The sequence below is a fragment of the Dipteris shenzhenensis genome, chromosome 15, assembly GCF_047967505.1.
Source record: "Dipteris shenzhenensis isolate YYH24624 ecotype China chromosome 15, Dip_SZ_1.0, whole genome shotgun sequence".
NCBI lineage: Eukaryota > Viridiplantae > Streptophyta > Polypodiopsida > Gleicheniales > Dipteridaceae > Dipteris > Dipteris shenzhenensis.
The window spans coordinates 16,751,679-16,779,634 of record NC_141610.1 but is presented as its reverse complement, the minus strand read 5'-3'; the positions used below and the strand labels follow the sequence as shown (position 1 = coordinate 16,779,634).

Sequence of the window (27,956 nt, the reverse complement as noted above, 5' to 3'; positions counted from 1 at the left end):
CCCAGACCCCTACATAAAAGGAGGGGTTCGGGAGCATCATGATTAGAACTACCTACTAGCCTGTTGCATTTTCATCTCTGCAAGGTGGTGAATCAACCTAAATGTCCACAGCCAGCCACCTGTGCAGGTAGACGAGTGTTTCGACCCGGAAAGGCCCACGGTACAATGTACACACGACCTTGAAAGTGGGTTTGCCACCGCCCCACAAGCAACTCCAAGGTTTGCAACGCGTGAACAGGCTCTTAGCAGGCATCTCACCAAACACTTGGCCAAAGCCTCGCTCGGCACCCTTTGAAAGTTTTGGTAACCAGAACAGTATACTTTTGCATCACACATAACTTTGCCTCAGAACGACGAGAGATGATACCGTCTTTCTGAAGAATTTAAGCATAGCACAGGTTTCCTTGGGTGGGGAGCTACTCTGCAGATTGATCAGTAGCTGAGAAGCTGGCGCAGGAACACTAAAAACCAGAGCAAACGCTCTCACTCAACCCACCAAGCTGGCAGAATCGGTCTTGAGGCAAGCTCACATTCTGCTTTCCCCATCACTGGTGATCTGCCTGCTCTCAGTTTATTTATGTCGTCCGCCTTCCTGCAGTTTCTACTCGGCCGCAGCAAGGATGGCGGACTCCAACACGAAAGTGGAGACCACAGCCCGCCTTGCCCAGTGGAAGATCGAAAACATGACCACCTGGTCGTATCGTCGATCCGATCCCTTCAGAATTGGGCTGTGGAATTGGTACGTTCGTTGCGAATTGCAGTGACAATTGGCACTGTAACTCATTTCGACCAGTGGCTTTTGGGATGTTGAAGCTTCTTAGTGGTCAGAGCCATTCTCAACTACTTTTACACTATACGAACGTTTTCTAGGTTCAGATAAACTAACAAGGGATTAAAGACAAGCGCATGAGTCAAAGCCAGGACAACCTTTCTACATTAATACGAAATTGTGCAAGCGCAGATAAGAAGAGGGGAGAACCGTTCCAAATAACAAGAGTGAGTTATCGACCGAGTAATCTGGCATTTTACTGGAAACCTTTCCAATGGTCAAAAGGATCAAAACTTTGTTTATCAATTAGGAAGCTTAGAGATAGAATCATAGCTGACTGCTATCAATGTGTGGTCCACCCATTGAGGATTCATCAATCAGAAGCTAAGAAACAGAACCATAGGTTAGAGGGATGAGTGCTACCGTATGCAGTCCACTAGAAGATGCACCCATTGAGGGTTTCTGCTTGGCTCTAAGCTTCCTTGCCCTTGTGTTGGAAGTGAAAGCAGTCTCACGGTCGTCTCGGTGGCAAAATCAGTTGACAACATTGTGACCGGGTGAGACAATGGACATGCATCGCTAATGGCAAAATCAGTTGACAACATTGTGACCGGGTGAGACAATGGACATGCATCGCTAATCGTGAACAGGCTTCCACTCAGCTTCAAGTGTTTTGCCACGTTCATCTCAACAAAAGAAAGAAGCATGCCGCTTAATTTTTTTGGAAATGAAGTACCACTTGATCCAAAGAAGTTTAGAGAGAAGAGAAGCAGAGGGTCGGAAGATTCACTATTTTATGGGGTTTGTGGTCTCTTAATTATATTTCATGACAGGCCTAACCTCCCTTTATAAGCTCTTCTAGCATCTGAAACAAAAGTGTGTGTTCCTGTCATGATCACGGGTGCAAGGTATCTGCAGCATCCTCTTCTCACCCTTCAATCTCGTTTGAAGACCACTCCACCTTGTCATAGGCCTTCTCAAAATCCAAGAGAAGGATGGCCAAAGGCTGTGACTCCTCCTTGGCCCAATCCACTGCCTCCCAGAATGTGAAAATGTTGTCCAGGATGATGCGCTCCTGTACAAAGCTAGTTTGTGTATCATGGATGATGTCGGTGAGATGAGGCCACAACCGCAAACTCAAGACCTTAGCTAGGATCTTGTATGTGGTGTCCAGCAGGGTGATCGGTCTCCATTGCTGAGATGTCAGACCTATCTGCCCCTTTCAGGATCAAACAAATCCACCCCCTGCTCAGGGACTGGGGAAGGGAACCCGTGTCAAAAATCTCCTGACAGGCTGAACGGAAAGGGCTGGCAATGATCTCCCAAAAGTCACGAAAGGAGGTCGAAGTCAAACCATCTTTGCCAAGACACTTCTGGGCTGGAAGGGCCTTGAGGGCTTCCCAAAGCTCCTCATCCGTGAAAGGCTCCTCCAATCTCCTGCACAACTCCCTTGAGACTACTGTTGGAACATGGTCCCAAACTAACTCACGGGCCACAAGGCAAGCTGGAGTTACCCTCTCCGCTTGAGAGAGCTGGCTGTAGAAATCCGTGGTTAGCTCTAAAATGTCTTGTGGATCAATGTGCAAGATACCTTGCGGATCTTGTAATCGCTGTAGCTGAGTGCCTGCCGACCGAGGCTCAGTGGTTTGAAAAAACTGCTTCGTCATCCTATTCCCCTATTGAATGTAGTGGGCTCGGGTGGAGTGGTAGGAAAACTCAGCCCGCCAAACGTCCATGTCCTAGAGCTCAAGGCGCGCACTCTCAAATCTATCACTGAGCCACTAAGATCCTGGGTCCTGCTCCTTGAGCCTCTCTATGGAGGCGAGGTCTCGTCGCAGTGCATGCTCGTGCTCTTGAAGAGCCTTCCTCTGTCTAAGGGCGTGAGACTGTAACTCCTCGTTGCTCCTCTGAATCGCATCTGCCACCCACGAAGCCCAACCCTCGCAGGATACTGACTTTGGCTGTTGCCAAATCTCCGCAATAACTAGTCGAACCTCCTCGTCCTGTAGGAGGTCCTCTGGAATGCGGACCCCCTTTTGGGGAAGACCACGGCGAGGCTATTCTAGGTGTAATACTGCTGGAGAGTGGTCTGACATCGTGGTGCTGCTAGAATCCTTGTAGAGCCATCTTAGTGGAGTGCCAGTCCCCGACGTAGAAGCGATCTAGCCTCTCAAGCAATCTATCATGTCGACTCTGGCTGAATGAGAAGAGAAGGTTGCAAGGGATCCTGCTGAACTCTGGCTCTCTCCACGAGTCTCTGCCACTGATCGTGAAGATGAACTGCTCCCACATGCTCCGCTTTGCTGCTAGCATCTCGGAAAAGGAGGCACCCCCTGCTTGTCCTCCCCAAACTCCAGGTTGTTGAAGTCTCCTCCAACGATCCAGGATTCAACATTTAGCACACTCTGTCAGCCTTCTCAAAAAGGCCCGACGGTGGTGTTTGCACACCGGGGCATACACATTTAGGATCCCAATCGTGGACTCTCCCATCTTGACTCCCATCCAAACTGCCTGCCCTAGGATAAGGTCACCTTGATCGTAGACCTCTAGGGCCACCGCCTAGGAGACCGAGATGCAGACCCTCCGCTCTGTCCTATGGCAGGAGACTACACCTCCGTGCCTCTCCCAGGAAGAATGTGATGATGCCGTCGGATGTCTGCTGATGCTAAGAACATGTCCTCCTGTATCAAAAGGAAGTCCACTGCTCGCCCTACCACTGCCCTCTGCAACTCCTGTCGAAGGATCAAGTACTACGGTTGACTACGTGCATGGTCGTGGAGCCCGTGCACGTTCCAACTCACTATGGTCCAACTCATGAGGACAGGGAAGCAAGAAACAAGGCTTGCCTATGGGTGGTGCCTGGTCCAGAAAAACTACCTTTTGGAACTTGAGGGGGGTTTGGAGAGCGAGTAGTTCGCGTCCATGCGACGACTTACCAGGGTGGACACTGGCTCTATGCCAATCTTCTGTGCCCACTGCAACATGAAGGAGACGTCCACTGTGAACATCTCAGCACACTTCTGGAGTGGTCAGTAGTGTGCCGAATCAATCCTTGCCTTAGGTAGCAATTTGGTAACCCCTAGTGTCAAACCATAACTTGGCTTCTCCCACGTGAAGCTCAACTGGAAGCTCACTTCAGCACGATGGGGGTGCCAAAGATCTAGTCCTAGTGGACCCATCCAATCGTCCATCATGCGTGAGATTTGATCCCCCATCATAGCATCAAGTATCTCTGGGGTCCACTTCTCCAACCTTATGGAGGCGAACTGGAATCGCCAAACTAGATGTGTCTAGGAGCCCACTACGCTAATCGAACCCCTTTTCTTGGGGTGCAAGATCATGAGCATCACCTCCAGTGGTAGAGGGTGAGAGTCTGGGATCTCCAAGTAATTCCAAGGCCCCAATCTCTAAAAGTCTCTCGGGAGAGGGCGCCCTAGGCTGAAAATTGGGAGTTGCTGATCGAGAGGATGAGCCCCTTCCCTCTGAATCCCCCTCGGAATGGGAGGGATGAGAAGCGAGGGGGACAGGCTACTGAGACGAGGAAGCAGAGGGGGATGCGATCGTGCCCTTGCCTACTAGCAAGGGAACCAGTGCAGGTCTGATAGGGGGGTGGGAGGTTGAAGAAGCTGCTATGGAGGGGGAGGCTGGGGCAGAGGGAGAGGGGGGAGGGGGGCATGTGGTGAGGATGACCATAGCAGGAGTGGCGAGGGGTGGAGGAGGGGGAGTGCGTGGAGAGGGAGAGGTGTCCGGAGGGGGAGGGGGGTGGGAGGGAATACGGGCAGTCAGAGGCTTGCCCTGCTGATCAGGCACACCTGGGCTCTGAATTCCCATCTCCTCAACCGCTGCCAGGCTACTCTCCATAGCTTCTGCCATCGCAACGACAGGAGCTCCTGAGGCACATTGTTGACGCGAGGGTGACTATGGTTGCTGTACCTCCACTAATGGAGGATCACCTGGCTGAACCATGGCCCCTGCCACTAGGGGAGAAGGGTCTCCAACCAAAGGCTCTCTCTGCGGGTGCCTCTCAACCCTCTCTCTCTCTCTCTCTCTCTCTCTCTCTGTGCGTCTAGCCCGTTGCCTGCTGCGCTTTCAAGCCAATTTACAATGTTTATTTTTCTTTTTTCCCACTTGTGTCCACTCTCCCTTTGAAGGTGTCACCCAGGGGGTCTGGGACTCCTGTTGCTCCTGTCTGAGGGGTGCTAGGCTCTAGCCTACTGACTCTGCCTGTCCTGTGGGGGTGGGGGGGGGGGGGAGTCTGTCCCTGACCACAAGGGCAGTTACGGGCTAGATGGCCTATCTGCCTGCAACGAAGACATTGGCCTGGTAAACCCGGAGATCTCCACTCTCTGACGAAGTGTACCCCCTCGAGGGTCTTGAGGAGGATCAACTCGGGGAGGGACTCTGGGCTCCACCTCCATCGCCACCAATGTATAGATCAGTAGGAAGGAGGGCCATGCCTTCAATATTTACAGGGAGAGACCAAAATCCTTCTAGAAGTAAACCCGTCATGATCTCTAAGTTAATCACCAAGTTCTTAGGGGAAGGAGACCCAATCTCCCATGTTGAGTGTTTTGAGCAGATCTACGAGACGTTTGATGATATTGGGGATCTAGACAAGGTCATTGCTTTTGGCTTAAGCCTTGATGGCAAAGTTGGACAATGGTTTAGATCATTGAGATCTGATCCTGGGTTCCTCGTCGTCTGCTACCACTGAAGCTGTCGAATTTAGCGGGGACTCCAGCACTGTGTCAAACGCTCTGCCAATGGAGGGAAGGATGGCTTTGTATTCCTTTGGAAGCCTCGGGAAGCAGAGTGTCACCGAGAAACGAGGAAAATGGTGTGTCGTGTCCATGTCCTTCACTGTGAAGCCATGGTACCAAGGGAAAAGGTACACCAGATGCGGGCCAAGGAGGATGGGGCTGTGCTCCACAAGTGTCAAGGCAGTAGCAAGAGAGCTCAGTTGGATGAGGAAAATGCCTCTTCCATAGATGGTGACCTCCTCGATGTGGTCCTCTTCTAGTGCTAGACTCGCCTGAATCTAGTTTCTCACCTGTCTCCTGGTGGGTGTGAGGCCAACTAATCTGCCCATGACTGCCTTGTCCTGAAGTGACTGAACTGCATGCTTCACCTATTGCTTGTCGGCTGGGAAAAGAAGAATCTTAACGGTTGTGGGATTCGAGGGTGCTGCCATAGAGCCCCTCTGGCTAGACCAAGGGTCACCACCAAGAAATTATTTCTCCCAGACAAACAAAACGCTCACCACTGCCCGGAGGAAAGGAAAGAAAACCCAAGCGCCAGCTGTGGGGGAGCAGCCAACCTGCTACACACCCCTACAGTTGGCTGCCAATGGAGAAGGAGAGCCCTCACAAAGGAGGAAGGCGAAGTGGAGGCTAAGAGGGGGCGGTCAGGAGGCGGGGTGGAGGCAGAGGGTTTGAGGTGGGGCGGGGATGGAGGAAGAGAGGAGGCGAGGTGAAGGCGGAGGGGGGAAGGCGGATGGAGGCGGGTTGGAGGAGGCAAAAGGCGGGAGGAGGCAGGTGGCGGGGGGTGCGGAAGGGAGGCGAGGAGGAGGCGGGATGGAGCAGGTTGCAGGTGGGAGGAGGTGGGGAGGGCAGAGGAAGGAGGCACGGTGGAGGCAAATGAAGGCGGGAGGAGGCAGGGTGAAGAGGAGGAAGGAGGCCGGGAGGAGGCAGGGTGGAGAGGAGGCGGAAGGAGGAGGGAGGCGGTGAGGAGGCGAGAGGGTGGAGGCTGAGGTGGAAGGAGGCGGGAGGGGGTTGAGGCGGGAGCTTAGGAGCAGCTTGCAGTTTTCAATAAGTATTGTAACATTTGTGCTGCACAACCAAGATTGTTGGTTCGACAAGCACAAACAAATGGAAGGGGCACCCATTTGGGCTCACTCGCATTTTTGCAAAGTTACAAGGTAGCATTGACCATGCCTAATAGTAAAATTAGGCTTTAATATTGATCATACTTACAGTGGATGCGTGCATAAATAGTTGTGATGGGATCAAAGTGAATGGCTTGATTCTATTGACCCATGTGAAGAACCACACTTTTCGAAAATGCAAATGTGTGCAATGCATGCAGAATTTGAATGCCTATTGGCCCTCCAATGGGGAAGAGCGCCCCCGTGAGAGTACTTGTTTCTTTTTCGACCTTCATGCAAGGTGGGAGAGAGATGACGGATGAATGCAATGTGGTAGAGAGAATGCAACGTGAGATTCACAATGAAAGGGTGATACCCTTTCATTAATGTCCCTTGAGATCACTCAAGTTCGATCTTCCCATTTACACCTACCCTTAGCCTATGATCCATGCATCTACCATTCAATGCACCGTTTCCCTTTCCTATTGCCCCTACTTTATTACTAATCATTGGCCAATGTTACATAGTTTTGGCGGTACTATTTACACCTCTTGATCGATCATAAATACAAACATATAACCGCACCATCAACTTGGTGCCTAACAATAATAAGGTTCTAATGACTATTAATTAACTAAATAATCATTTCTCTTGTCATGACACTCCCTAATGCTTGAATGAGCAGAAGTCCTCTTCTGGATTATTGCTTGTCTCTTCCTCTTACATGCACTTTCTCTTGTTACTTCTGCCATTGCATCGCCTCTTTGTAATCTACGAGTATCTGTGGAAAATTTGTAAAGAACTCTTCTTCCATCCATTGTGCATCACTAGCTGGCTGGTTTTTAAACTTCAGTAAATACATTTATCTCTTCTTTCCACGAGTACTCTTCTCTTTATGGTACACGATTTGTTCCGGAGTAAGAACTTCAGTCCCATCTTCAAGTTCAGGTTCTTCTTGATGCTGAGTATCCAAAAACGCAGAAGTATCGCCATGGTATCTATCTCTTCAAATTGCTCACATGAAAGATGTTCTTCATACGCCAATGGGCTGGTAACTTCAAACGTGATTAACTTGGGGCCATCTACTCAAAGCATCAGCTACTAAATTCTCCTTTCCTGGTTGATATTCGAGATTTGGTTGCCCAAAAGATTGAATATATTCAGCCCATTTGATTTGCCTTGAAGAGACAATGGGTTGAGAAAACAAGTGCTTGATACTTTGATGGTCAGTCTTAATTTTGAAAGTAGAACCATATAAATAATGCTTCCATAACTTTAGAGCATGAATGACTGCCAATAACTCCTTCTCATACGTGATATATTTCAATTCAGCCCCTTGAAGTTTTCTACTCTCATAAGCAATGGGATGCCCTCCTTGCATCAACACTGCCCCAATCGAGGTACCACTCGCATCCAACAAAGAACTCTTTGTCCATGTCTGGAAGTGTTAACACTGGTGCAGTCACTAATGTTCTCTTAAGCTCCTCAAAAGCTACTTGGTGAACCTCTCCCCACTCATACAAGGAATGCTTCTTCAACAAATCTGTTAGTGGGGAAGCAAGACGTGCAAAATTCTTAATGAATCTGCGATAATAACTACACATCCCTAGGAAGGATCTCAGCTCATGTATGTTTTTGGGTATTGGCCATTCAATTATGGCCTTGACCTTTTCAGGATCAACCCGAATTCCCTCAGCAGACACAATGTGTCCCAAATACTCTATTTCTGTCTTGAAGAACTCACTCTTCTTGGTATTTGAGAACAATCGATCTTAGGAGCTCCATCACCTTAGCAAGGTGATCTTTATGCTCTTCCTCATTCTGGCTGAAAACTAAAATGTCGTAAAAAAAGACTATGACAAATTTTCCCAAGTAGGGTCGCAAAACCCTTCTCATCAGCCTACTAAAAGTGGCTGGAGCATTAGTTAGGCCAAAAGGCATGACCAAAAACTCATAATGTCCAGTGAGAGTGCGAAAAGCAGTCTTATGTTCATCCCCAGCTTTCATACGAAGTTGATGATAACCAGATTTCAAATCCAATTTGCTAAAAACTCTAGCACCTTTAAGCATATCCAATAAATCATCCACTCTTGGAATCGGATACCGGTTCTTAATCATAAGTTTATTCGAAGCATGGTAATCTATACACATACGATATGATTCATCCTTCTTCTTAACCAATAATACAGGTGCTCCAAATGGAGAACTGCTTGGTCGAATCATGCCTTTTTGCAACAGATCTTCAATTTGTTTTTCTACTTCCTCCATTTCTATCTTGTTCATCCTGTACGGGGCTCTACATGGAGGAGAAGCTCTTGGCTAAGTCTATGGCATGATCATCTTCTCTCTCCATAGGCAATTCGAATGAGTCATCTCTTGAAAATTGATCCTCATAAGCTCTAAGAAACTCATTTCTCTTCCGATCTTCTTTTGAGATATGAAGATCTCGTGAATCCCGTATATACACAAGATTACAATCTACCCCTCTTTTTACCAATCTTTTCGCTTGGGTAGGAGTAATCAATGGAATTGTATACATGTCCCGATCCCCTACGATTCTTATGTTTTCATCCTTATGTACAAAGCAACAATGATGAGTATGAGGATGAATAGCAGGGTTAAAATCATACCACCATGGTTTACCTAGAATCATGTCAACGTCTTGTAAAGGGGCTACTAGAAAATCCCTTTGATCTCTATATTTTTGTATACGAATAGGAATATTCCGTACTATGGATGTGTCTTCTTCATTGTGTCTCCTAAAAGCTCCTGAAAGCGACATGTTTTTTATAGGTTCTGGTTTAAGATGGAGTAATTTTGCCAATCTATCACTTACTAAGTCATAATTACATCCATCGTCTAGGAGAACCACTATTCTCTGTCCATTCACGAATCCATACACCTTAAAAAGATCACGAGGCCCAAAGGTATTGGCTGAATGGACAGCATTCACTATTGGCTCAATAGTCACAGTAGATTTCGAGGGTGACAAGGTAGAAGCCTCACCCTCCTGCTTGGATGCCTTGGCTTTCCCTTTTACTGAATTCGTCTTGGCAATCTTAGCCAAGAGAAGGGAACACTTATGCCATACGTGCCCTGGCTTATGTTTCTTACACCTGAAACATTTTCCTTCCTTAATCAACTTCCTCTTCTCTTCGTCAGTCATAGAAGGAAATGGCACCCATCCAGGACGTGATTGCTTGTTCACATTCCTTACAAGAGCTTTACCCTTCCCTTTATTATTCTTAAACCGGTTTGGTTTCCTAAAAGTGGGTATATTGTTGGTCTTAGATGATGACCCATCCTCGTTATTGAAGGGTTTACGAGGATTCAATTTTCTCTTGGCTATTTCAGCCAGCTTAGTGAGGTCCTTAAGCGTGGTCGGGTTAAACATTTCAACCTCGTACCTTACTTTTGGGCTTAAAGCTGCTAAATACTTCTTTCTCCTATCTTCCTCACTCTTTTCAGGTAACTCTAGAGAGAGTTTCCAAAATCTGGTTGTAAAATCTGCATTACTTTCATTATCGAACTGCCTAAACCTCTCCCAACGAAAGGTTAGGTTCTCTTTATGCCTCGGTGGCATGAAAGTGGCTTTCAGTTGCTCCATGAATTTAGCCCATTCATGAATAGGCTCTTTTCCTGTTTGTGACAAGGACCATCACATTAGAGCATTCTTTTGCAGATGCAATGTGGCAAGAGCAAGCTTCTCTTGCTCGGTCTTGTCTTGATGGGCAAAGTATAGCTCAAAATGGCAAATCCAATTGAGGATTTTATCAGCCTCCCTTGCCCCATCATATTTGGGGAACTCAATTCTCTCTCGTGGTTGGAATTTGGACCTCTTAGAAGGGGTACTCAACTCTTCATCCCCGAAGTTTAAAGTCCTCTTAGTCCCTAATCTTGTCATAATGGACTGCTCAATCATATTGCTAAGCTGGAAAATTAGCTTATCAACAGGAGTCTCCTCTCTTCCTCTTGCACTTGGATTATAATCCATGTGTACTGGGTTTTGAGTTGTAGGCGTGAACTCATCACCTTGTTCTTGGCTGGTCTCATTTCTTCTTTCATTATGAAAGGAGAACTCCCTATCAAGAGGTTCTTGAAGGAGAGACTGCTGTAAATCTATTTGTGGGTTATCATACTCAAGATGTGTATAACTCTCACCTAATCCATCCTCTTCAAGAGGGGGTGAAGGTGTTCTTTCTCTCTCTCCTTGGGGTAATGGAGGAAAAGGAATAAGTTCATTGTTATATGTCCCTTCCCCTTCCATTCTTTCCTTTTAGAAATACAAGAGAGAAAATGTCTTGCTGTAATTAAAAAAAAAAGAGGTTTATTTTACAGCAAAAGTCAAGTGTTGTAGAGTTGGTGGTACTTATCCGACTCCCACTTCGTTTGTGTTGAGAAGACACTTAAAATGACCTCCTTTCCCTTCTCTTTCAAGCTTTTCTTCTTGTAGTTCTGCTGAAACTAGTACGCTCCGTTTGGGCTACTTGTTTTGAGCGGATTGGAGCTCTAGATACCGTTATAGGGGGTACTTGATGGGTGGATCACCCCCCTTAAAATCTTATTCCGATCCGACTTTCCGTTGGGGAGAACGGGGGATCCCTTTTCCTCACGGTTTAAGGATTTTAAGGGTACATTCACACGGGGGGGGCGCGCGCCAATTCACCTCGTGAGGACACCCCGTTCACCGTCCAAGACCAGAAATTTCAGAAAAATCCCTTGTCTCAGAACCTCGGAGATCAGTCGGTCGTGATCCTCTTCCGCAACTTCTCTTGCGACTTCCGTCGTCCGCAACTGTCGCCCTCTTCTCGTCCCGCTCGTGGATTGTCACCGCTCTGATACCAAATGTGAAGAACCACACTTTTCGAAAATGCAAATGTGTGCAATGCATGCATAATTTGAATGCTGATTGGCCCTCCAATGGGGAAGAGCGCCCTCGTGAGAGTACTTGTTTCTTTTTCGACCTACATGCAAGGTGGGAGAGAGATGACGGATGAATGCAGTGTGGTAGAGAGAATGCAACGTGAGATTCACAATGAAAGGGTGATACCCTTTCATTAATGTCCCTTGAGATCACTCAAGATAATCATTTCTCTTGTCATGACAACCCAAACTTTTGTACGAGCCTAAGGTTTGCCTTTCAGAACACCACCTTTTGTAATTGTTGTGAGCTCAATCGATCGTGAATCTTTGTTAGTAAGCACACCTTTTTCACAAAGTAAGGTATAATTGTACAAGCTAAGAATAAGAATCAAGAGGCAAGCCTCTAAGCTTAACTCATGCTACATGGTAATGTCACATGTGCTCAAACTTCGATGGCAAATGCCAAACACTCACCTTGGAACAGATGTGAGTGCAATGGCCTGGATCATCTGAGCAAGAAGCAGAACGTGTAGTCTCTCTATATGGGACCAGTCTGCTTCCGATAGATCTGTCCCCAGAAGGGACTTCCGTGCATCCGCGCTGGCGGACAAGCGAGTCAAAGAGAAGAGATTTGGTTTTGCAATCTTAAAATGTTAGTGAAAGCATTGACTCTCGAGTTTGGCTAGTGTGGCATGCCCTTTGCTCAAACGGGCCTGCATAGCTGGTCACATTGTGAAGATCGGGCCCCAAAAGAGGATCCCAACAATCTTGAGTGGAGCATCGTCAAAAGTAAAGTGCTCTCAGTGCGTTGTGATCATGACCTTGGTTTTACCCTGGTTGGCCTTCGAATCATGGGTCTCCCAGAAAGATTGGAGTGTATCCAAATGCTGCTGGAGGCCCTTAGCTGAGGAGGAAAGTAGGACCACATCAAACCGCTCATATAGTGTCCAAAATGCGCAGGCTCATGGTACAGTGCCAAAGGCTTTAGGGAAATCCACAAAGCGAGCATGCCAAGCAAGAGCCTAGCAAATCCGCGCCGGTGCTGCCTAGATGTGGACCCTTGTGGCTCCAAAATTGTTCTCCTACTTCCTTGTGGCACCTTCAGAACATTGTCAGCCATGTGTCTCCATATCATCCACTGTGAAACCGTGTTACCAAGGGATGAAGAAAACCAAATGAAATCCGAGGTTAACTGGGCTCTAGTCCACCAGGGGCTTGAGTGATATCCAAGGAGATGAATTGGAGTAGAGAAACCCCCTCTCCCATAGATGGTCACATTGTGGGATGCAGTCACTTTCCAGGGCTGAACTCGCCTGGACCCAATCTCAAACCTATCGTCGTGGGGGTAACGTTACCAGCACCGCACTCCCCCATAGCTCTTTCCTTAAGGGAGAGAAGAGCTTTCTGTACTTGGTGTTTGCCCTTTGGGGAGAGGAAGATCTGGATGGCTGAGGGTAGTGCTGCTGCCAAGTGAGTCTCTCTTGGCTACCTTGTGAATCCCCTACCCCTTTGTCAAACAAAACGGCCCTGCTAGCAAGAGGAAGAAGAGGTAAAAGGTAAAAGGAAGGCACCCCCCCTCCCCCCCCCACCACCACCAATTTTTTAAAAAAAAGGGAGAAAGAAAAGTGTGTTTTTTTTTTGGTGGATTTGCCGGCTTGCGGAAGCTGTTTGCATGTTGAGCGGGCATGGCGGAATGAAGAAAATGGGAGGTGAAGGGCCCTAAAAAGGGTGAAAATAGGGGGCTGGTGGCAGCCCTAAAAAGGGTGTCGAATGCCCTTGTCTGCCTGCCAGAAACCCGGGGCTGGGGGCAGCAAGGCCAGCTGTAGGTGGAAGGTGACAAGGGCCCTTATGAGAAGGTGGGGCGGTGCAGGAAGAAGACCAGCCCAAAAATGGGCTGGCTAAGGCCCAAAAGCGGGCTGAGAACCAGCCCAGGGTGGGCTGGGGGGGAGGGGGAAGCAAGAGGAAAGGGGACCAGCAGGAAGAGAGGGGAGCTGGAGGGGAAGAGAGGCCGGAAGAGGTGGAGCAGGCAGCCTGCAAACCAAATACCATATACCTGCTTTTATATCATTGTTACACCAGATGCAAAGAAACCCATCTTTTATTGTGCACGAATGTTCGTCTGCTTTGTATATGCATTGTGATGTTGCTTGTCAACTGATGTCTACAGGGTATTTTAAGATTTTCGTTTTCCTGGATCTTGAATGGAAACTTGTACTGTCCATGAACTGTTCTTCCATGAACTGTTCTTCAATGTACCTTGTTATCCAGGGCATAAGGAAGATAATGATATGTTGCAGCAGATTGGTCACCTCCCCACCTGTGAGCCCATATGAGGAGGGCAGGGGGGACAGGACATACACCATAGGATGGGATGAAGGGGGATGGATTAGGGCTGCTATGTGGGCAACATACTGGCTGCCACATGGGCAGCAGATGGACATCCTTCTTAGATTAGTTGTAGGGCAGCCACAAGGGCCACTTTGGACAGCACATATGACTGACATTAGGCCCTGATTTAGGGCTGTTTATAGCCCAGTGTATTGGCAGAAGGGCTGGAAGAATCCCCTGCAAAGGGCCTATGTATAGGCTGATACAAGAGGCAGACCTGGCTTCTGGTTAAGGCTTACAAAGGTGCTGGTCGGCAGCAGCAGCAGCAGCCAAGGTGGACTGCAGCAGCAGGTTGGGGCAGAACATAGGCCCAGACCAGTGGCAGTAGGATAGATTCCATCCCCCCTATAAATAGACCCCATTCGGAGCACTCCAAGTAGTTCATTCTGCACTCCAGGCAGTACAGTCTGCAGCAGTTTATAGCCTCCCAGGTGCCTACACTAAAGGCATAAGAAGAGCCAGAACTGGAGCGTAGGGGAGGAGCAGGACCAGCCCTTATAGCTACTGGAGCCTACATTGACGGCACATGGTGAATAGGAAGAATCTATCTCAGTAGAGACAGTATACGGAGCGATATGGTACTCTACCTCAGCAACGATATGCTGTTGGTGATGGTACATGTTTTGCAGATTTTGTACTTGGTTCTTGACATTAAGACACATTGTTTTAGCTGTACGTCTGAGTGTTCTCTTTGCAGTTCTGAAGTGTACTTTCTATACATGCATGCACATTGGAGTGAGTTGGTTCCTGGAGTGCCGTGTGACAACAATATTCTCTGACAAAGGAGTGGGTCTTAATTGGTTTTCAGGCACCTTTCCATTGAAAAAAACAGGCATCTACACATACGTCTTTTTCCAGAAGGAACACGTGTTTCTCGAGAGCAGCCACCAATTGCTACATTCATTATTCGAGTATTTAATATGAATGGAAACCGTCGGCCCACAACACATCCAGGTTCTTCAACAGTTACTCATATTTCTAGAAGCTGTTTTTGTATGCGAAGCCGAGAAAAAAGAACAAATGCAAAGTGAGCATTAGTACAAAGAGGGTAGAAGTAGAGCCTTACGGTGACCGTGGTCTGTGCTGTTATGCACAGATTAGCTGCTGTGAATTCCAGATACGATACTTATTGAGACAACAAGTAATGCATGAATAGTTATAACATGTACATTTGCACTGCATTGGTGGTTGATCAATCACACTGTTTAAGATCAAATGAACCTTTGCCTTTTGAGGACACTATCAAGAGTTCCAGATTCATAAAAAAGACAATGGTCACAATTGTGCTTGGAAGACACAACTTAATAATACTGCCGTGAGCTCCCTTACATACTACCACGGTTGCAGACTCACCAAGAGCACCTATACTAGTTAACGATAGGGAGTTGCGTGGGAAAGGCAACGTATGCGCAGTAGAATAGCAATGAAGTGTGTTTTTGTTTTGTTTGAGACCTTATGATCTCTCAGACCAGCCAGTAGATTTGAATGCAATCTGCAGTATGATGGCTGGACGTGGCTCACACTTCTGCATGTGTGAAGCTGGCATGCCATTGGTTAACCATGGTTGGCCGACATGCAGGCTGGCGGGGTGACGTTGTACACCTTGCGGCCATCCAAGGGCTTGGGAATCACACTCCCTGGCAAGTCGGCCAGATATATTGTGCTGTTAGTGCATGCCTTGGCTAATTTGAGTGGCTCCTTGTCGGGCCTTCAAGTGGACAACGTGGGGTAGGTTGACCATCAAAGAGTGATAGCTCTTGTTTGATTGCTCTGGGCGCCATGGTTTTTTCACCTTGGATTCTAGGCTTTTTTCCAAGTTGAGGTTCCTTGACTCGGTCATCCACTCACCGTGGTGGGCTTGATTGAGCTCAACTGTGACTTTGAATAGATTGATCACTCCTGGGGTCATTTCATGTCCATTAGATGGGCTTCCACGTTTTGAGATTGCTTGTCGACCAACCCCTGGGGTCGATAGCCACTGGGAACTCAAATTGGGTTGGTAAGGATTTTTACCTCGGTATCCTCTGTCCAATCAGACCAAGCTGTGTAGTGTATCCCTCCTATAGTCATTTCTATGTTTGAGTGTTAGAAAAGAAAATCCCACCAAAGGGTATCCTGGAGCGGAAGACTGATAGATGAGCCCAGGAATTACATGCTGAAGTGTTTCATTACGGAATCATACTTCTTAACTCGTGTGTACTTCACAACCATAGATGTGTGTGCAAGCCAGTAAATAGACAGTGCATCCAAGACAAATATAGAAGCAACAATGATATATTTCCGTCCGTCCACAAACTGGACACAATAAAAAAGAGATGTGGAGTCCCACCAAACCGTGGTCCATCGATCTTACCAAAAGAAGTCCTACTATCTGCCTGGCACCTCTAGATCTCTGATCCCGCATGCTCCTCTGAGCTTATGTAGACTCTGTCCAGTGATCCCTTCCACCTTACTGCCTGGGTAGTCAGCCTAGGTGGGCAGCCTCTCTTGAGCTAGGTCTGCAGCCCTCTAGATACCTCCTTCACCTCCTGGATGTGGGCTTAAGCAAGACCCTCTGCTGCTCCTTCCTGCTCCTTGATTGGCTGCTCCAAGTGATGCCTATGGGCCAAATGGCCCCCTTTTAGAGGGCAAAGTCCCCCTCAAAATAGCCAACCAAACTGGCCGACTTTGGAGTCTGTTTGGGCTGACCCTGGTCTGTGGGAATGGCTGCTGTAGGCAGCCCTTTTTAGGGCCCTTGAGGACCCTGCCTGGCCACATGGCATTCAGCCACTGGTCCAGGCTATGCAGCCGTACATCCTGACCTGCTGTAGTCCTATTTTGCTGCCTAAAACCTGCCCATTCCATGCGACTCTTTTTCCTGCTGGCTCCGCCTCTGTTCAGCCCTAGTTTCAGGTCCGTATGGCATGTAGAACTCCTCCATACAATCCAAACACATGCTGACATTAGTGCCCTGTCCAGCAGTCATCAGGTGTGTGACATGATATTAATTCCACCGTCTACGATCACTTCTAGATCTTCATCATGATGACGGGCATTGCCTTGTCCATCACCGCTAAACTGTCCACCATCTCATAGCTAGCATAGCTGCTCCTATAGACTGATGAGCGAAGAATTCCCTAAGAAAGGGGCCAAGTGAAGTGACTACTCACTTCAATACTCGGAACATTTCCCAAGCTTGAGTGACTTCCATCTTCCCATTTACACCTACCCTTAGCCTATGACCCATGCATCTACCATTCAATGCACCTTAATGCACCCTTTCCCTTTCCTATTGCCCCTAGGACCTAGACACGTGTGTGCACATCTTTATTACTAATCATTGGCCAATGTTACATAGTTTTGGCGGTACTATTTACACCACTTGATCGATCATAAATACAAACATATAACCGCACCATCAAATTGGCGCCTAACAATAATAAGGTTCTAATGACTATTAATTGGCCTCTGCTTGGGCTTGGCTCTTCATCTCAGCTTGGCTCTTTGGCCTTTTTGCACATTTGGACTTGAGTCTAGGTTTGGTGTTTCTTTGCCTCACTTGGTCCTTGAGTTTTGGTCTTCAAGCCATATCGGATCTTCAGTAGTGCTAGCCTTTCGATTAGCCTTCTCCTTTAGTGCTAGACTTTGTCATGGCTGAGTCTGCCCTTCACCTCCGGAGTGCCGATAGGAACTCAGTACGAAGACTTTGTATAAATGGATGCTCAAGTATGTGTGGGTGTGTGGATTTGTATGTGTGAGAGCATATGTTTATACTATGGTCTACACCCACCGTTGGGCGCTAACGACGTCAGGTGGGGATGTCATAATAGCTAGTCCCTGCTATGCGTTATGGAGTTTATGCTTTTCAACCTTATGAGTGACTATCATGAGATTGAAACTGCACTATGTTGTGTTTTTAGAGGATGAATTTGGGCATGTTCTTGGACTCATCTAGGTATATACATACTCGGTCTTCAGTAGTGTCATCCTAACTTGGTGTGTTTGATGCTTGTGGCATTCTGATGCTTGTGGCATTCTGATGCTTGTGGCATTCTTGGTGGATTGGAGTTGGGGACTAATGGCTCTGCAACGTTCTCGGATCTAGAGTCATGTCTTGCATGTCGGCTTGGTTCTTGGTGTGGTCATCTTGGCTTGGCTCATCCCTCGGCTACTTCTTGTCTACTCGGTGATGGGGCTGGGTTGGAGACTCTTTGCTTGGGCCATAATTAGACTGCCTATCCTTGCTTGGGTACTCCTAGCATTGCTTTTGGAATCTCCGAAGGCATCTCAATGGCTAGAGCCTTGCCCTTCAACTTCTTGGCAATTTGTGCCAATACCTAGATCTGTTCTTTCTGGTCAATATCCCGGGCCTAGGGTTGCACCCTCTATTGCTCAAGAATCAACCCTTGTGAGTCAGTCGCCACATTGACTTGTGTTGAGGGTGTCTCTGCTACTCCACATCGGGATCTACCTCATACCTTTCACAATTGTAACGAAGACAAAGAAGCTTGACATGCTCTTGCCATAGCTTACACTCCCTCTTCATGTGCCCTTCCTCTTTGTAGAAGAAGCACGTGACTTTGGCCTTTCCTTGGTCTTGGAAGTCTCGTCGAGGTGATCAATCTCGATAAACATGGTCTCAAGGCTGGTTTCGACCTCGGCCTCGGCCTTGCTTTGATGTGGTGGCTGCTCTTGCATCCTCGGTCAGCCTTGCTCTTGTGACACTTGATTGATTTCGATGGTTTGTTTGTTGCCTTACTAGCACTTGACACAGATTTCGCAGTATTTGGTGCAATGCTACGATTCCGTGTGTCTGCCTCGAGAGCATTTATTACACTACTTTTCATTAGCTCTCCGGGTCTGCCCACGGATGCCTAGCTCGTATAGAGCTTTTGTCAGCTGGGCCGTCGAGGCCTAATTCTTGGGTTCTGGGGATGACCTGGCTGCTACTTCTTTATCACTCTCCTCAATCTTCATCTTGGCCTTTGGCTTGGCCAGGCCATGGTGCTATTCTAGAGGGTGATTGCGCAGTTGAGCAACTCATCATAGGTCCTTGTTGGGTTCAGAAGCTGATTCACCAGGGTTCTCTTCCACAACATGAAATCTTGGATGTATTCATTTTTCTTTAGCTTTTGGCTGTTCAGCTTGGTCTTGACATCCTCTTTGTTTACCTCCTGGTAGAAAAGCATGTTCCCAATCTTGAAAAATGCACTATTGCGTAGCATATACTGAAAGTGGCTCAGAGTGCAAGGAAAATAGTTCATAAAGTCATCCTCAGTTGTGCACCCATTGATGGTGCATATTTAGAGGAAACTTTGAGCTGGTTGTAAGGATCTTCATTCTCAGCACCTCTAAAGTCCCGGAACTTCACTTTGACGTGGAGTGGCAACGCCATCCTCTGGCACCTATGGCTCCTCAAGTCTGAGGTCATTGGCTTTGTTCTCGCACGGCCTGACGTAGCTCCCTCGGAGTGCTCTTCTCCTTGCAGCTCCCCCAAGGCCTCTCGCAGTCTATGCCAGGGCTTCTTGGTTTGCCTTGGATTTGAGATGACTGGAATGGGTTTGCTTCAGGTTTCCACAAGCTAGTTAGATGCTATGCCTCCTATCGGAGTCCGGCCCAAACCTCCTTGTGCCTCATGGTACACTCGGGTTTGTGGTATAGTCAAATCTGGTCGTGCTGGGCCTCTGCTCTCTAATCCCAAGTTTCACGTCACTTCTAACCTATCTTGCTGTTCTTGATTGTTCCAATCCATCCTTACATACCTCTTGTGTTCTGCGTGGGCTGCGTATGTTTGGCATCGTTCATTCCTACTGTCTGGCATCTACTTGTGCGATCGCTAATGTGCCCAGCTGCACGTTTGCAGTCCTCATTCCATAGGTCGGTGATGTCATAGTTCTGAAAAAACCTCATGACAGCCGCCGTCGCCCAATTGTATGAATCGACGGAAGCAGGACATAAATCCCAACAATTAGTATAGTTTGTGCTTTGACAGCATGGCTAATTTGTGTACCCAACTCATGATTGCATGATGGTCTTCTAGTGCACTAACGTAACTGACTCACCGTTCTTTTTGTAGGGGTCCCACCGTGATTGCCAAATATTGGCGTAATTTTGTCCTCACGATCTCTCAGCATGCCTATTCCTACATGCAATCCCAAGACAACAATCCCAAGACAATGTGTGCTACTCACGTATGAGCAATGTGCGCTCATAAAGAGAAGCAAGACTCAACTTAGATTACTGGTTCATGTTGCAATATGGTGCAAAAGTGTGTGAAGGCACGTATGGTTGATGGCACATGCGAGTGTTTTACAGTGGACAAAGAACATTTACACAATGGACGAAATGCTTTAGTTTGGACATCGTGGCCCGTAGTAGCTTTACAAGTAGATAGAGTTTGCATGCATTCAGATGATTTGTGTGCGATCACGAGACAAATACTTCTCCGGTAGACTTATGTCAAGCCCAAACTATATATGTGTGTGTGTGTGTGTGTGTGTGTGTGTTGATTTATGTGCGAGCACGAGACAAATATTCCTCTGCTAGGCTTCCATTAACCCTAAACTCCGTGTGTGTGTGTGTGTGTGTGTGTGTGTGTACATCGGAGTAGGCTCTTTCCAACACCTCTTGCTATGGTAGAGCCCTGAAAGGCATATTTTCTTGCATGCAAAGGTGTCAAATACGTGCAATATGAGATTCAAGATGATGGTACTTGCATGTCTTTTCCTGTAACCAAGAGGCACCATGCTTTGGGCATGCTTTCCAGGCTTGTTTGTCACAAGCTACGAGAGCTACTTCAATCACTCCTCCCGATTCCTCGTCTTTAGGAGGATTGGAAATTTGCAAGACCAAAAACTGGTTGCTAGAACCTTCCCATGATGAAACTGACCGTCGCAAGAGCTTATCGGCTCATCACCCCGCCATGGGTACATCATCATGCGAATGAGCTTTGGTGGTTGAACAAACCTCTCAAATGATGGAAAATATGCCTGCGTAACATATGAAAGAATGGACTTCCTCTGAATCAAAAGGTCTTCATGTGGCAATGTTTGCGGGGGGGTTTACTAGTGGGGACCACACTGGCCAGGCATCGTATTGGACCTGCACATTGTTTGAGCTGCTCCTGTCCTAGAGAGACAACTCTACATATGCCCAAGCCCACTACGTATCCCTTGTTTACTGCACATGTCCTTTGAGTCTAAAAGTGTTTTCTTAGCTTGTTCCCTCTCACCAACTCTCTTCGGGCTCTATCTCGATGAGATTACATCTTTTGTAGATCGTATAGGTGGAGAGGGTTCAATTCTAGCTGACCTGATGGTGCAAATATTGCTGTACGCAGACGACATAGCCCTCTTATCATTCTCAGGAAAGGGATTGTAGAAACATCTCGAGGCTATGGAAATTTTTTGCAGAGAGAGGGACTTGACAATTAACCTTGGACAGACCAAGGTTATGATCTTCAACACCTCGCGAGCAGTGTCTGTGGACAAAGTTTCACATATCGAGATGAGCCAGTGGAGATAGTGCAAGCCCCACACTGGACCAATTTTCACCATGACCCATGCAGCTATAGCACGACTCACACAAGGGTGGGGTGCTCTGGTCTGCGACTAGAGAGGCAGTGCTTCTAGGCACACTTCCAAGACCCTCCGACCAAGGGTTGGCTTTTTGACACCTTGGTGAGACCGACTGCCATGTATGTAGCACCTTTCTGGGGGAGTGACATTTCAGTGACAGAGTGGAAGAGATTTGAGAGGCTACAGGGGATTATGGGATCTAGGATGATTTGGAGTAAGCTCTCGGTTCCCCATCAATTATACAAGTAGAGTTCGCCATGACCCCTCTCCAGGTTGATGCCATCTTTCAGACAGTGACATTCCTCCACCGAGTTTGGGCCTTATCCCAGTGGAGATTACCGAGGCTAGCACTAGAGTGTTCCAGGCGACTGGCAGAGAGCGGTGTTGATACAACATGCTACGCACGGCTATCCACATGGTTTTGTAGTCACGGCATTCAAATGGATAGACTTCCCTCCTTTCAGTACAGCATCGATGCACCACCCGAGATGATTCCACGATATGAGATCAACCGTATCATAGGGTTGGACACACGTCTCGGGTTTCGGGGCACGAGACCAGGAGTTCCCCACCAAGATCCAGTTCTACCATGACCACTTCCTGAGGGTCTTGAAGTATGGTCTCGTTATCAGACCCAGTATCTCGAAGATAGGAGAGTCTCACATGCATTGAGGATCCCCATTAGACAGTTGCGAGTCTCAAGGATTGAGGCAAGGAGAGTTGCAGGCATACTCAGAGAGCAGAGGATCTACAAACTATGCTTGATGGGAGAGGTAGAGACAAAGGAGCACGTTCTACAAACTATGCTTGATGGGAGAGGTGGCCACTCTACTATGAGATCCAGGGGCGATATCAATGCCTCTTTTGAGAGGGGCATGGCTTTGGTTTGCTTACACGGCAGATCCATTTTCTCGACAAGGTTTGCATTGGGCTAAATCTGATTGAGATGCGGCGACACAAAGATATACTGATGCGTCAGGGGAGAGAGCAGCAGGAGGCGATGCCACAAGTCACTGAGATCGACCAAGCACAGACATGTGTCACAGACTTCTATGCATTTGAGATGGCTCTCGGGGAGGCTGAGGGAGAGGAGCTCAATGAGATGAGAGCATTATGGATTAGCAGTGAGAGTCACCACCACGATGCTACCAGATGAGAGGTGCACAGTCCACATGTGGCACGGAGAGTGACCAGAGCACGCACGGTGGAGGTCCAGTTTATTTCAGCCCTCTTGAGAGGAGACCGCCAAAGACGAAGCGTCACCCTTGGCGTAGCCCATCGGATACAGAGATCGAGGAGACCATGCCCTCCGCCACCTGGAGAGACAGCTCGATAGATATAGATACGAGAGCTCCTCATCCAATCAGAGAGCCACCAGGGTGTCTGGACATATGGAGCCTGAGCGTGTACTCGGAGCATTAGCTCTGAGCACCTGATACTATTGTGCTATTTTCCACTTTGCTATTTTGCCTCACTAGTTTAGCACTTAGCTTTCAGCAAGGGCCTTAGTGATCCCTTTGCTTCAGCCCTTAGTGGCTTGTATGAGCTACTTTTGGTTTTGTACTTTGTCTCATAGGCCCGCGAGGCCTCTTGCAGACGTTAATATATCTTTCTTTTTCTTCACTGAGGGCTGGCTCGAATGAGTCCACCTACCAAATGCCGCCACACCCTATGCAAGATCCTTAAAATGTGATCCCTTCTTTGTGAGGGGAGCCTATGAGAAGATCCACCTATGAGATGGCTGTGAGTCTCCCTTGTGCACTATAAGCTTGCCCAGCAAGGCTCTACTCAGCACCTCTAGATCGATGATGCCAAGTCCTCCGTCTTCCTAGGGAAAAATCACTATTTGCGACGCGAGCCTGGCTCTAATGTTTCGGGTGCCGTAAGTCAAATGGAAGAAGATGAGATTGCAAGGAAAATTAAATGATATTTGAGGATGGGTCATATCAAACCAAGTAAATCCTCATGGGGTAATGCCCACAAGAAGCTGCACGCCAAGTGCCCAATTTGCCCAATGCTCCCTCATGAAAACACTAACATGAGACTATATACTAGGTTGTGGTTAGGAGGACTTGGTTGACCATAAGGGCCCACCGTACTAAAGAGAGTTTGGCCGAGCTCCAATAAAGTAGCTTACGTTGTGCTAAAGAGAGTTTGACTAAGCTCCAATAAAGTATCTTACGCTGCACACCCTCTAGCACGTTCCAACTTACCATGGTCCAGCTCATGGGGACTGGGGATGAGGTTGGAAGCCCGTGTGACAGTCGTGGATTTTTGGGTCTTTTGTTGGTGTTTGGATGGAGAGTAGTTTGTGTTCGTGCGACGACACACCAAAGGCATGACTTGCTCAATACACACCTTTAGGGCCTACAATATCAAGTCAGAGGTCTCCACTTTTAGCCTACTAGCTTACTGGTTTAGCGGCCAGTGTGTAACGTGTCAAAGTTGCTCATCGACCCAAAGCGGATCACAGTGACTACTAAACCCAAGCCTCTTCTATTTCAGCTGAGAAGTGGCAGTATGACCATGGGTGACCAAAGCTTGGCTCAATCACTCCTCCATCATGTGGAACATTTGATCACACATCATAAAATCGAAGAGACGTGGACTTCACATAGATGAGCTGGCTTCTTTTGTGGACACACTTGGAAGTTGAGGAGGATCGATCCTAACACAGTTAGTCATACCCATCTTGCTGTATGCAGATGATGTGGTGTTGATATCAGACACAGCACAAGGGTTAAATGCATCTCACAGTTTTGTACGAGAGGCCTTCACATGTGAAAAGGACCTGCTGGAGGTAGTTAGACTCTACATATACTTAGGGTTCATTTTCATGGGCTCCAAGTTTATCACGAAACTGGCAGTATAGGCACGATTGACCAGAGGACATGCCTCCTCGTCGAGAGTGTTTCCAGGCACATTTCCAGCATGTGAACACGGAGTCACTCCTCTTTAACTCTCTAGTTCTACTAACAGCTTTACATGCAGGCACTTTCTGGCCGGTACATCTCTTGGAGGATGAGTGGCTGGATTCTTCCTCGTGATATTCTAGATAGGGGATGCTGGGGCCAACAACGAGGCATACCCTTTGCTCAAGTGAGCCTGCATTAGCGGTCTCATGGTGAAAATAGGTTCGAAAGAGGTAACCCCCAAGTATGTGTAACACCCTCCGACATCTATTTCATTGTCCCCCCCCCCCCCCCAATCCTCCCCCGAAATCATTTGACATTTCTTCTAGTGATAATGATCACACTCAAAGATGTAGTGTCCTTCACGCAAAAGTCAATCTTATTATTTGTTATGTTTAATAAGAGGAATATGGAGTTTTTAAGATTTTCCATGGGGCTATAATCTCTCTCTAGAAATTTCTCAACTTTCTTCCTATTGTCTAGGGGAATTCCTCATGCAGCTCTTGAACATGGTAATTGCTGGACCTACATGCCCAAGAATTGAGGCTCTTTGATTCCAATCAATGATTCAATCCTACACATGAGGCTTAAACGTCTGTTTCCTTACAACATTACTGATTTTTTAACGTCTAAGTGCCATTCTGTTGTTACAAAATTCGTATTTATGTGTGAAAGATGACAATCCTTTTCAATTGCAATATGCGTGTTGATGCTTTTAATGATGTAGGTTAAAGTTTAAATTGTTTTAGAAGTCACATTATTATTACACACAACAAGAAAGGAAATAAAATGCAATGAAACAATCTTTTGCTATGATTTAGCTGATCAAGAATTCTTACTACTTTACTGGAAATGCGTTTTCATGACAGTTGTAGAGCGGTCAATGAGGGAGGGGGGTGATAACAGGAAACAGAGCTGGCTAGTGTGCCTTATTTTCTAGTCTTTTGATATTCTAATTTTCTATAATTGTTTAGTGGTGTTTCTTGAAGAAATTGTGTTATCATGCTGCACATCAGGTCAATAAATGATGCAATCTGGTACTTGCTTGCAGAGGTCATTGACAAACTTCTACGCACAAGTGATGATTTTGTGTGGCAAGTAGATATGCCATTTTATTCAAAACTTATCATTGATGTCGAGTTTCTCGACTTGAAAACCGTATCTACGAATGTGAGAGTTTCTTCCATTTTTAGACTTTCACGCAATACCTTAATATTTGACTTATGCATGGTTAACATGAAAGCAACACTCTGTATCAGTTATGGTTTAAAACTGTTCTTGGGGATGAAAATGCTGCCTGATTATGCTGATTGAAGTCTTTCTAGAGGGAATTACAACGGTTCTGGTGCTCGATCATGTCCCCTTGTACTTGATTTGTTGGGCTTGCTTTATTTTGTTTGCCTGTACTGCTAAAGAGAATGCATTTATGAAAGACGCTGTGTTCTAGCATTGGGAAAGCTTTAACAAATCAGAATTTCCTCATGGTCGTAAATATTCGGTTGTTTTTTCTTAGTTTTTTTCCTTGGTGGCACAGCGAGGATACGAATCCATTTGGTCTTCTAAAATACTGCCTGATTACTGGATTTTTCAAATAATGTGCAGTGGCAATAAGTTGATTGAAGCCTTTTTAGAGAGGATTTACACCTACCCCTTCTACTTTCCCTTGTGCTCCATCGTGTCATGTTGTACATGATTGTAGGACTTGCTTTATTACTGGAGAAGCTTCAACAAATAGCAATTTCCGAATACAATGTTTGGGGTACAGGGTGTCTCTAAATAGAGGTGGAGAGGGAAATTTGGGGGCAGCTAGTTTGAGCAAGCAGGGCCAACTGCAGGGAGACTTGCCAAGTGTTTGAAGACGAAGGTAGGTGGGAAAAGTGAAGCATTAGGTGGTAGGTGAGAACCAGTGGGTGTGTTTGAGTTTGCCTATATCCATTAGCCCACACCCATGGCTCATTCTGGATGCATCCTATAATCTAGAGCTGGTATACAATGTGTGTGCATAGTTGGCTCACTAAGAGACTCAAATTGGTTGTGTTCTTCCTCAATAAGGGTTCTATCATGTAAGTTTTCCCCCCTAAAGGTATTCTTAATGATGCAATAGAGTACAAAGCTGGGTGTCAAGGCATGCCTGAGAGAGACAAAGGACTTGATAGCACCCATTGAAGTGACTTAAAATAAATAAGAAATTCACATAACTAGCATATAGTTATTTCTAATTCTTCAACTTCAGATTCTAAAATCCATAAACAACATTAGCAAGAGGAGTTATGGGGCGATCCTAATGCCCTTATTTGTTTTTCCAGAGAAGATCCTAATGCTCTTATACACAAGTAGGCCTCATAAGAGCAAGCATAAAACTAACATATATGCCCAAACTATTTCTTCCTAAAAGAAAAACCATGCACTGCCTAATTTTACAAGAACAAATGAATTTGGTATTCTAGACGATCTCGAAAGATGATTTCCATATGAAGAATGGAAAATCAGATTCTACCAAGGGTAGAAACTGTTCCCACATTTACTGTTGATCATGTATTTTGTCCGTTTGTAATGTAGAAAACCTCAAATAACTCTGAACTTCTCAAATAAAGCTTGCTAGATGTTACTAGCAAGCTTATTGTCTCTATAAGTCACAGTGAGCTTGTAAAAACCTTGATGTGCAAAAATATTCTAAATGAGATAGATGGAGAGTTTGCAAACCTTGATGTGCAAATGAGATAGATGAACCTTCCCCTCTTCCTGTTGCTCCGACAAATGGCTCTTTTGTTTTCTCAGCTTCAGCCCAATGTGACACTTGGTAGAGTGATCTTCTCGGATTCAAGATTGTTGCATTCTTCTTCTTCCACACACATGCCACCCATGTAAAGTTACACATTGTTGAATATTCTTTGGCATTGGTTCCTACACGCATACACATCAGCCTTGTATAGCCTCTCGGCTAGTCTCGACACCTAGTGTCATCGCTTTACTACAAGCTTGATCCTTGGCACACACATGTTCTCACATGACTTGGTTTTGATAGTTTTAGTGTAAGTCACCAATGGTAGCTCGAGCATAAGACCCCAGTGGAAGCTCTCATACAGTGTTCTCATGGGTAGACACTCTCGCTGGTACACGGGTAAGCCTCTTGCACAGAGCACCAGATTCTGCTCCTCCTGCACGTGTCTTCTTTCGGCGGAAGCGTGGTGCTTTGCCTCACTTCACTTTGGTTAAATCGGCAAAGCTGGATATTGTGGATGGTCCTTCGTCTTCCCTCCAACTAGACCTTCTTCGCCAGATCTGTTTTGCTTCCATTACAGATGTTCCTTCATCGGGTTCACCGCTTGTTTGTTCTTTGGATTCTGCCCTTCTGGTTTCCGGTCTTCGACAAGCGTAGCAGTTTGGGGTCTATCTCTACTTTATGGGCAGAGTATGCTCATTGCTCTTCGACTGATGTGGTGGAGCGGACTTGTCAATCGTGCGGGTATTCATGGGGCTGGTTTCTTTGCTTATGTGATGCCTTGGGATCCGCTTTTTGATCTGTCTGCCTCTCTTCTAACTCACTGTCCGGTCTGGATTACCCTCAAAGCGTTGCCTCTGCCTCTTCTTCAGCATCTTCCTAC

At 46.8% G+C, this 27,956-nt stretch overlaps 1 protein-coding gene across 1 annotated transcript in view; it reads left to right on the top strand.

Moving 5' to 3' along the window:
* Positions 1-262: 262 nt before the first annotated feature.
* LOC147893455 (BTB/POZ domain-containing protein At1g55760-like) overlaps positions 263-27,956 on the top strand; it is a 29,757-nt gene continuing 2,063 nt past the window's right edge. The window contains exons 1-4 of the mRNA XM_087386005.1: positions 263-520; positions 599-739; positions 14,692-14,837; positions 25,403-25,521. Of these exons, the coding sequence (XP_087242131.1) occupies positions 621-739; positions 14,692-14,837; positions 25,403-25,521 (384 nt within the window). The 5' untranslated portion in view covers positions 263-520; positions 599-620. The remainder of the gene's footprint in view (positions 521-598; positions 740-14,691; positions 14,838-25,402; positions 25,522-27,956) is intronic.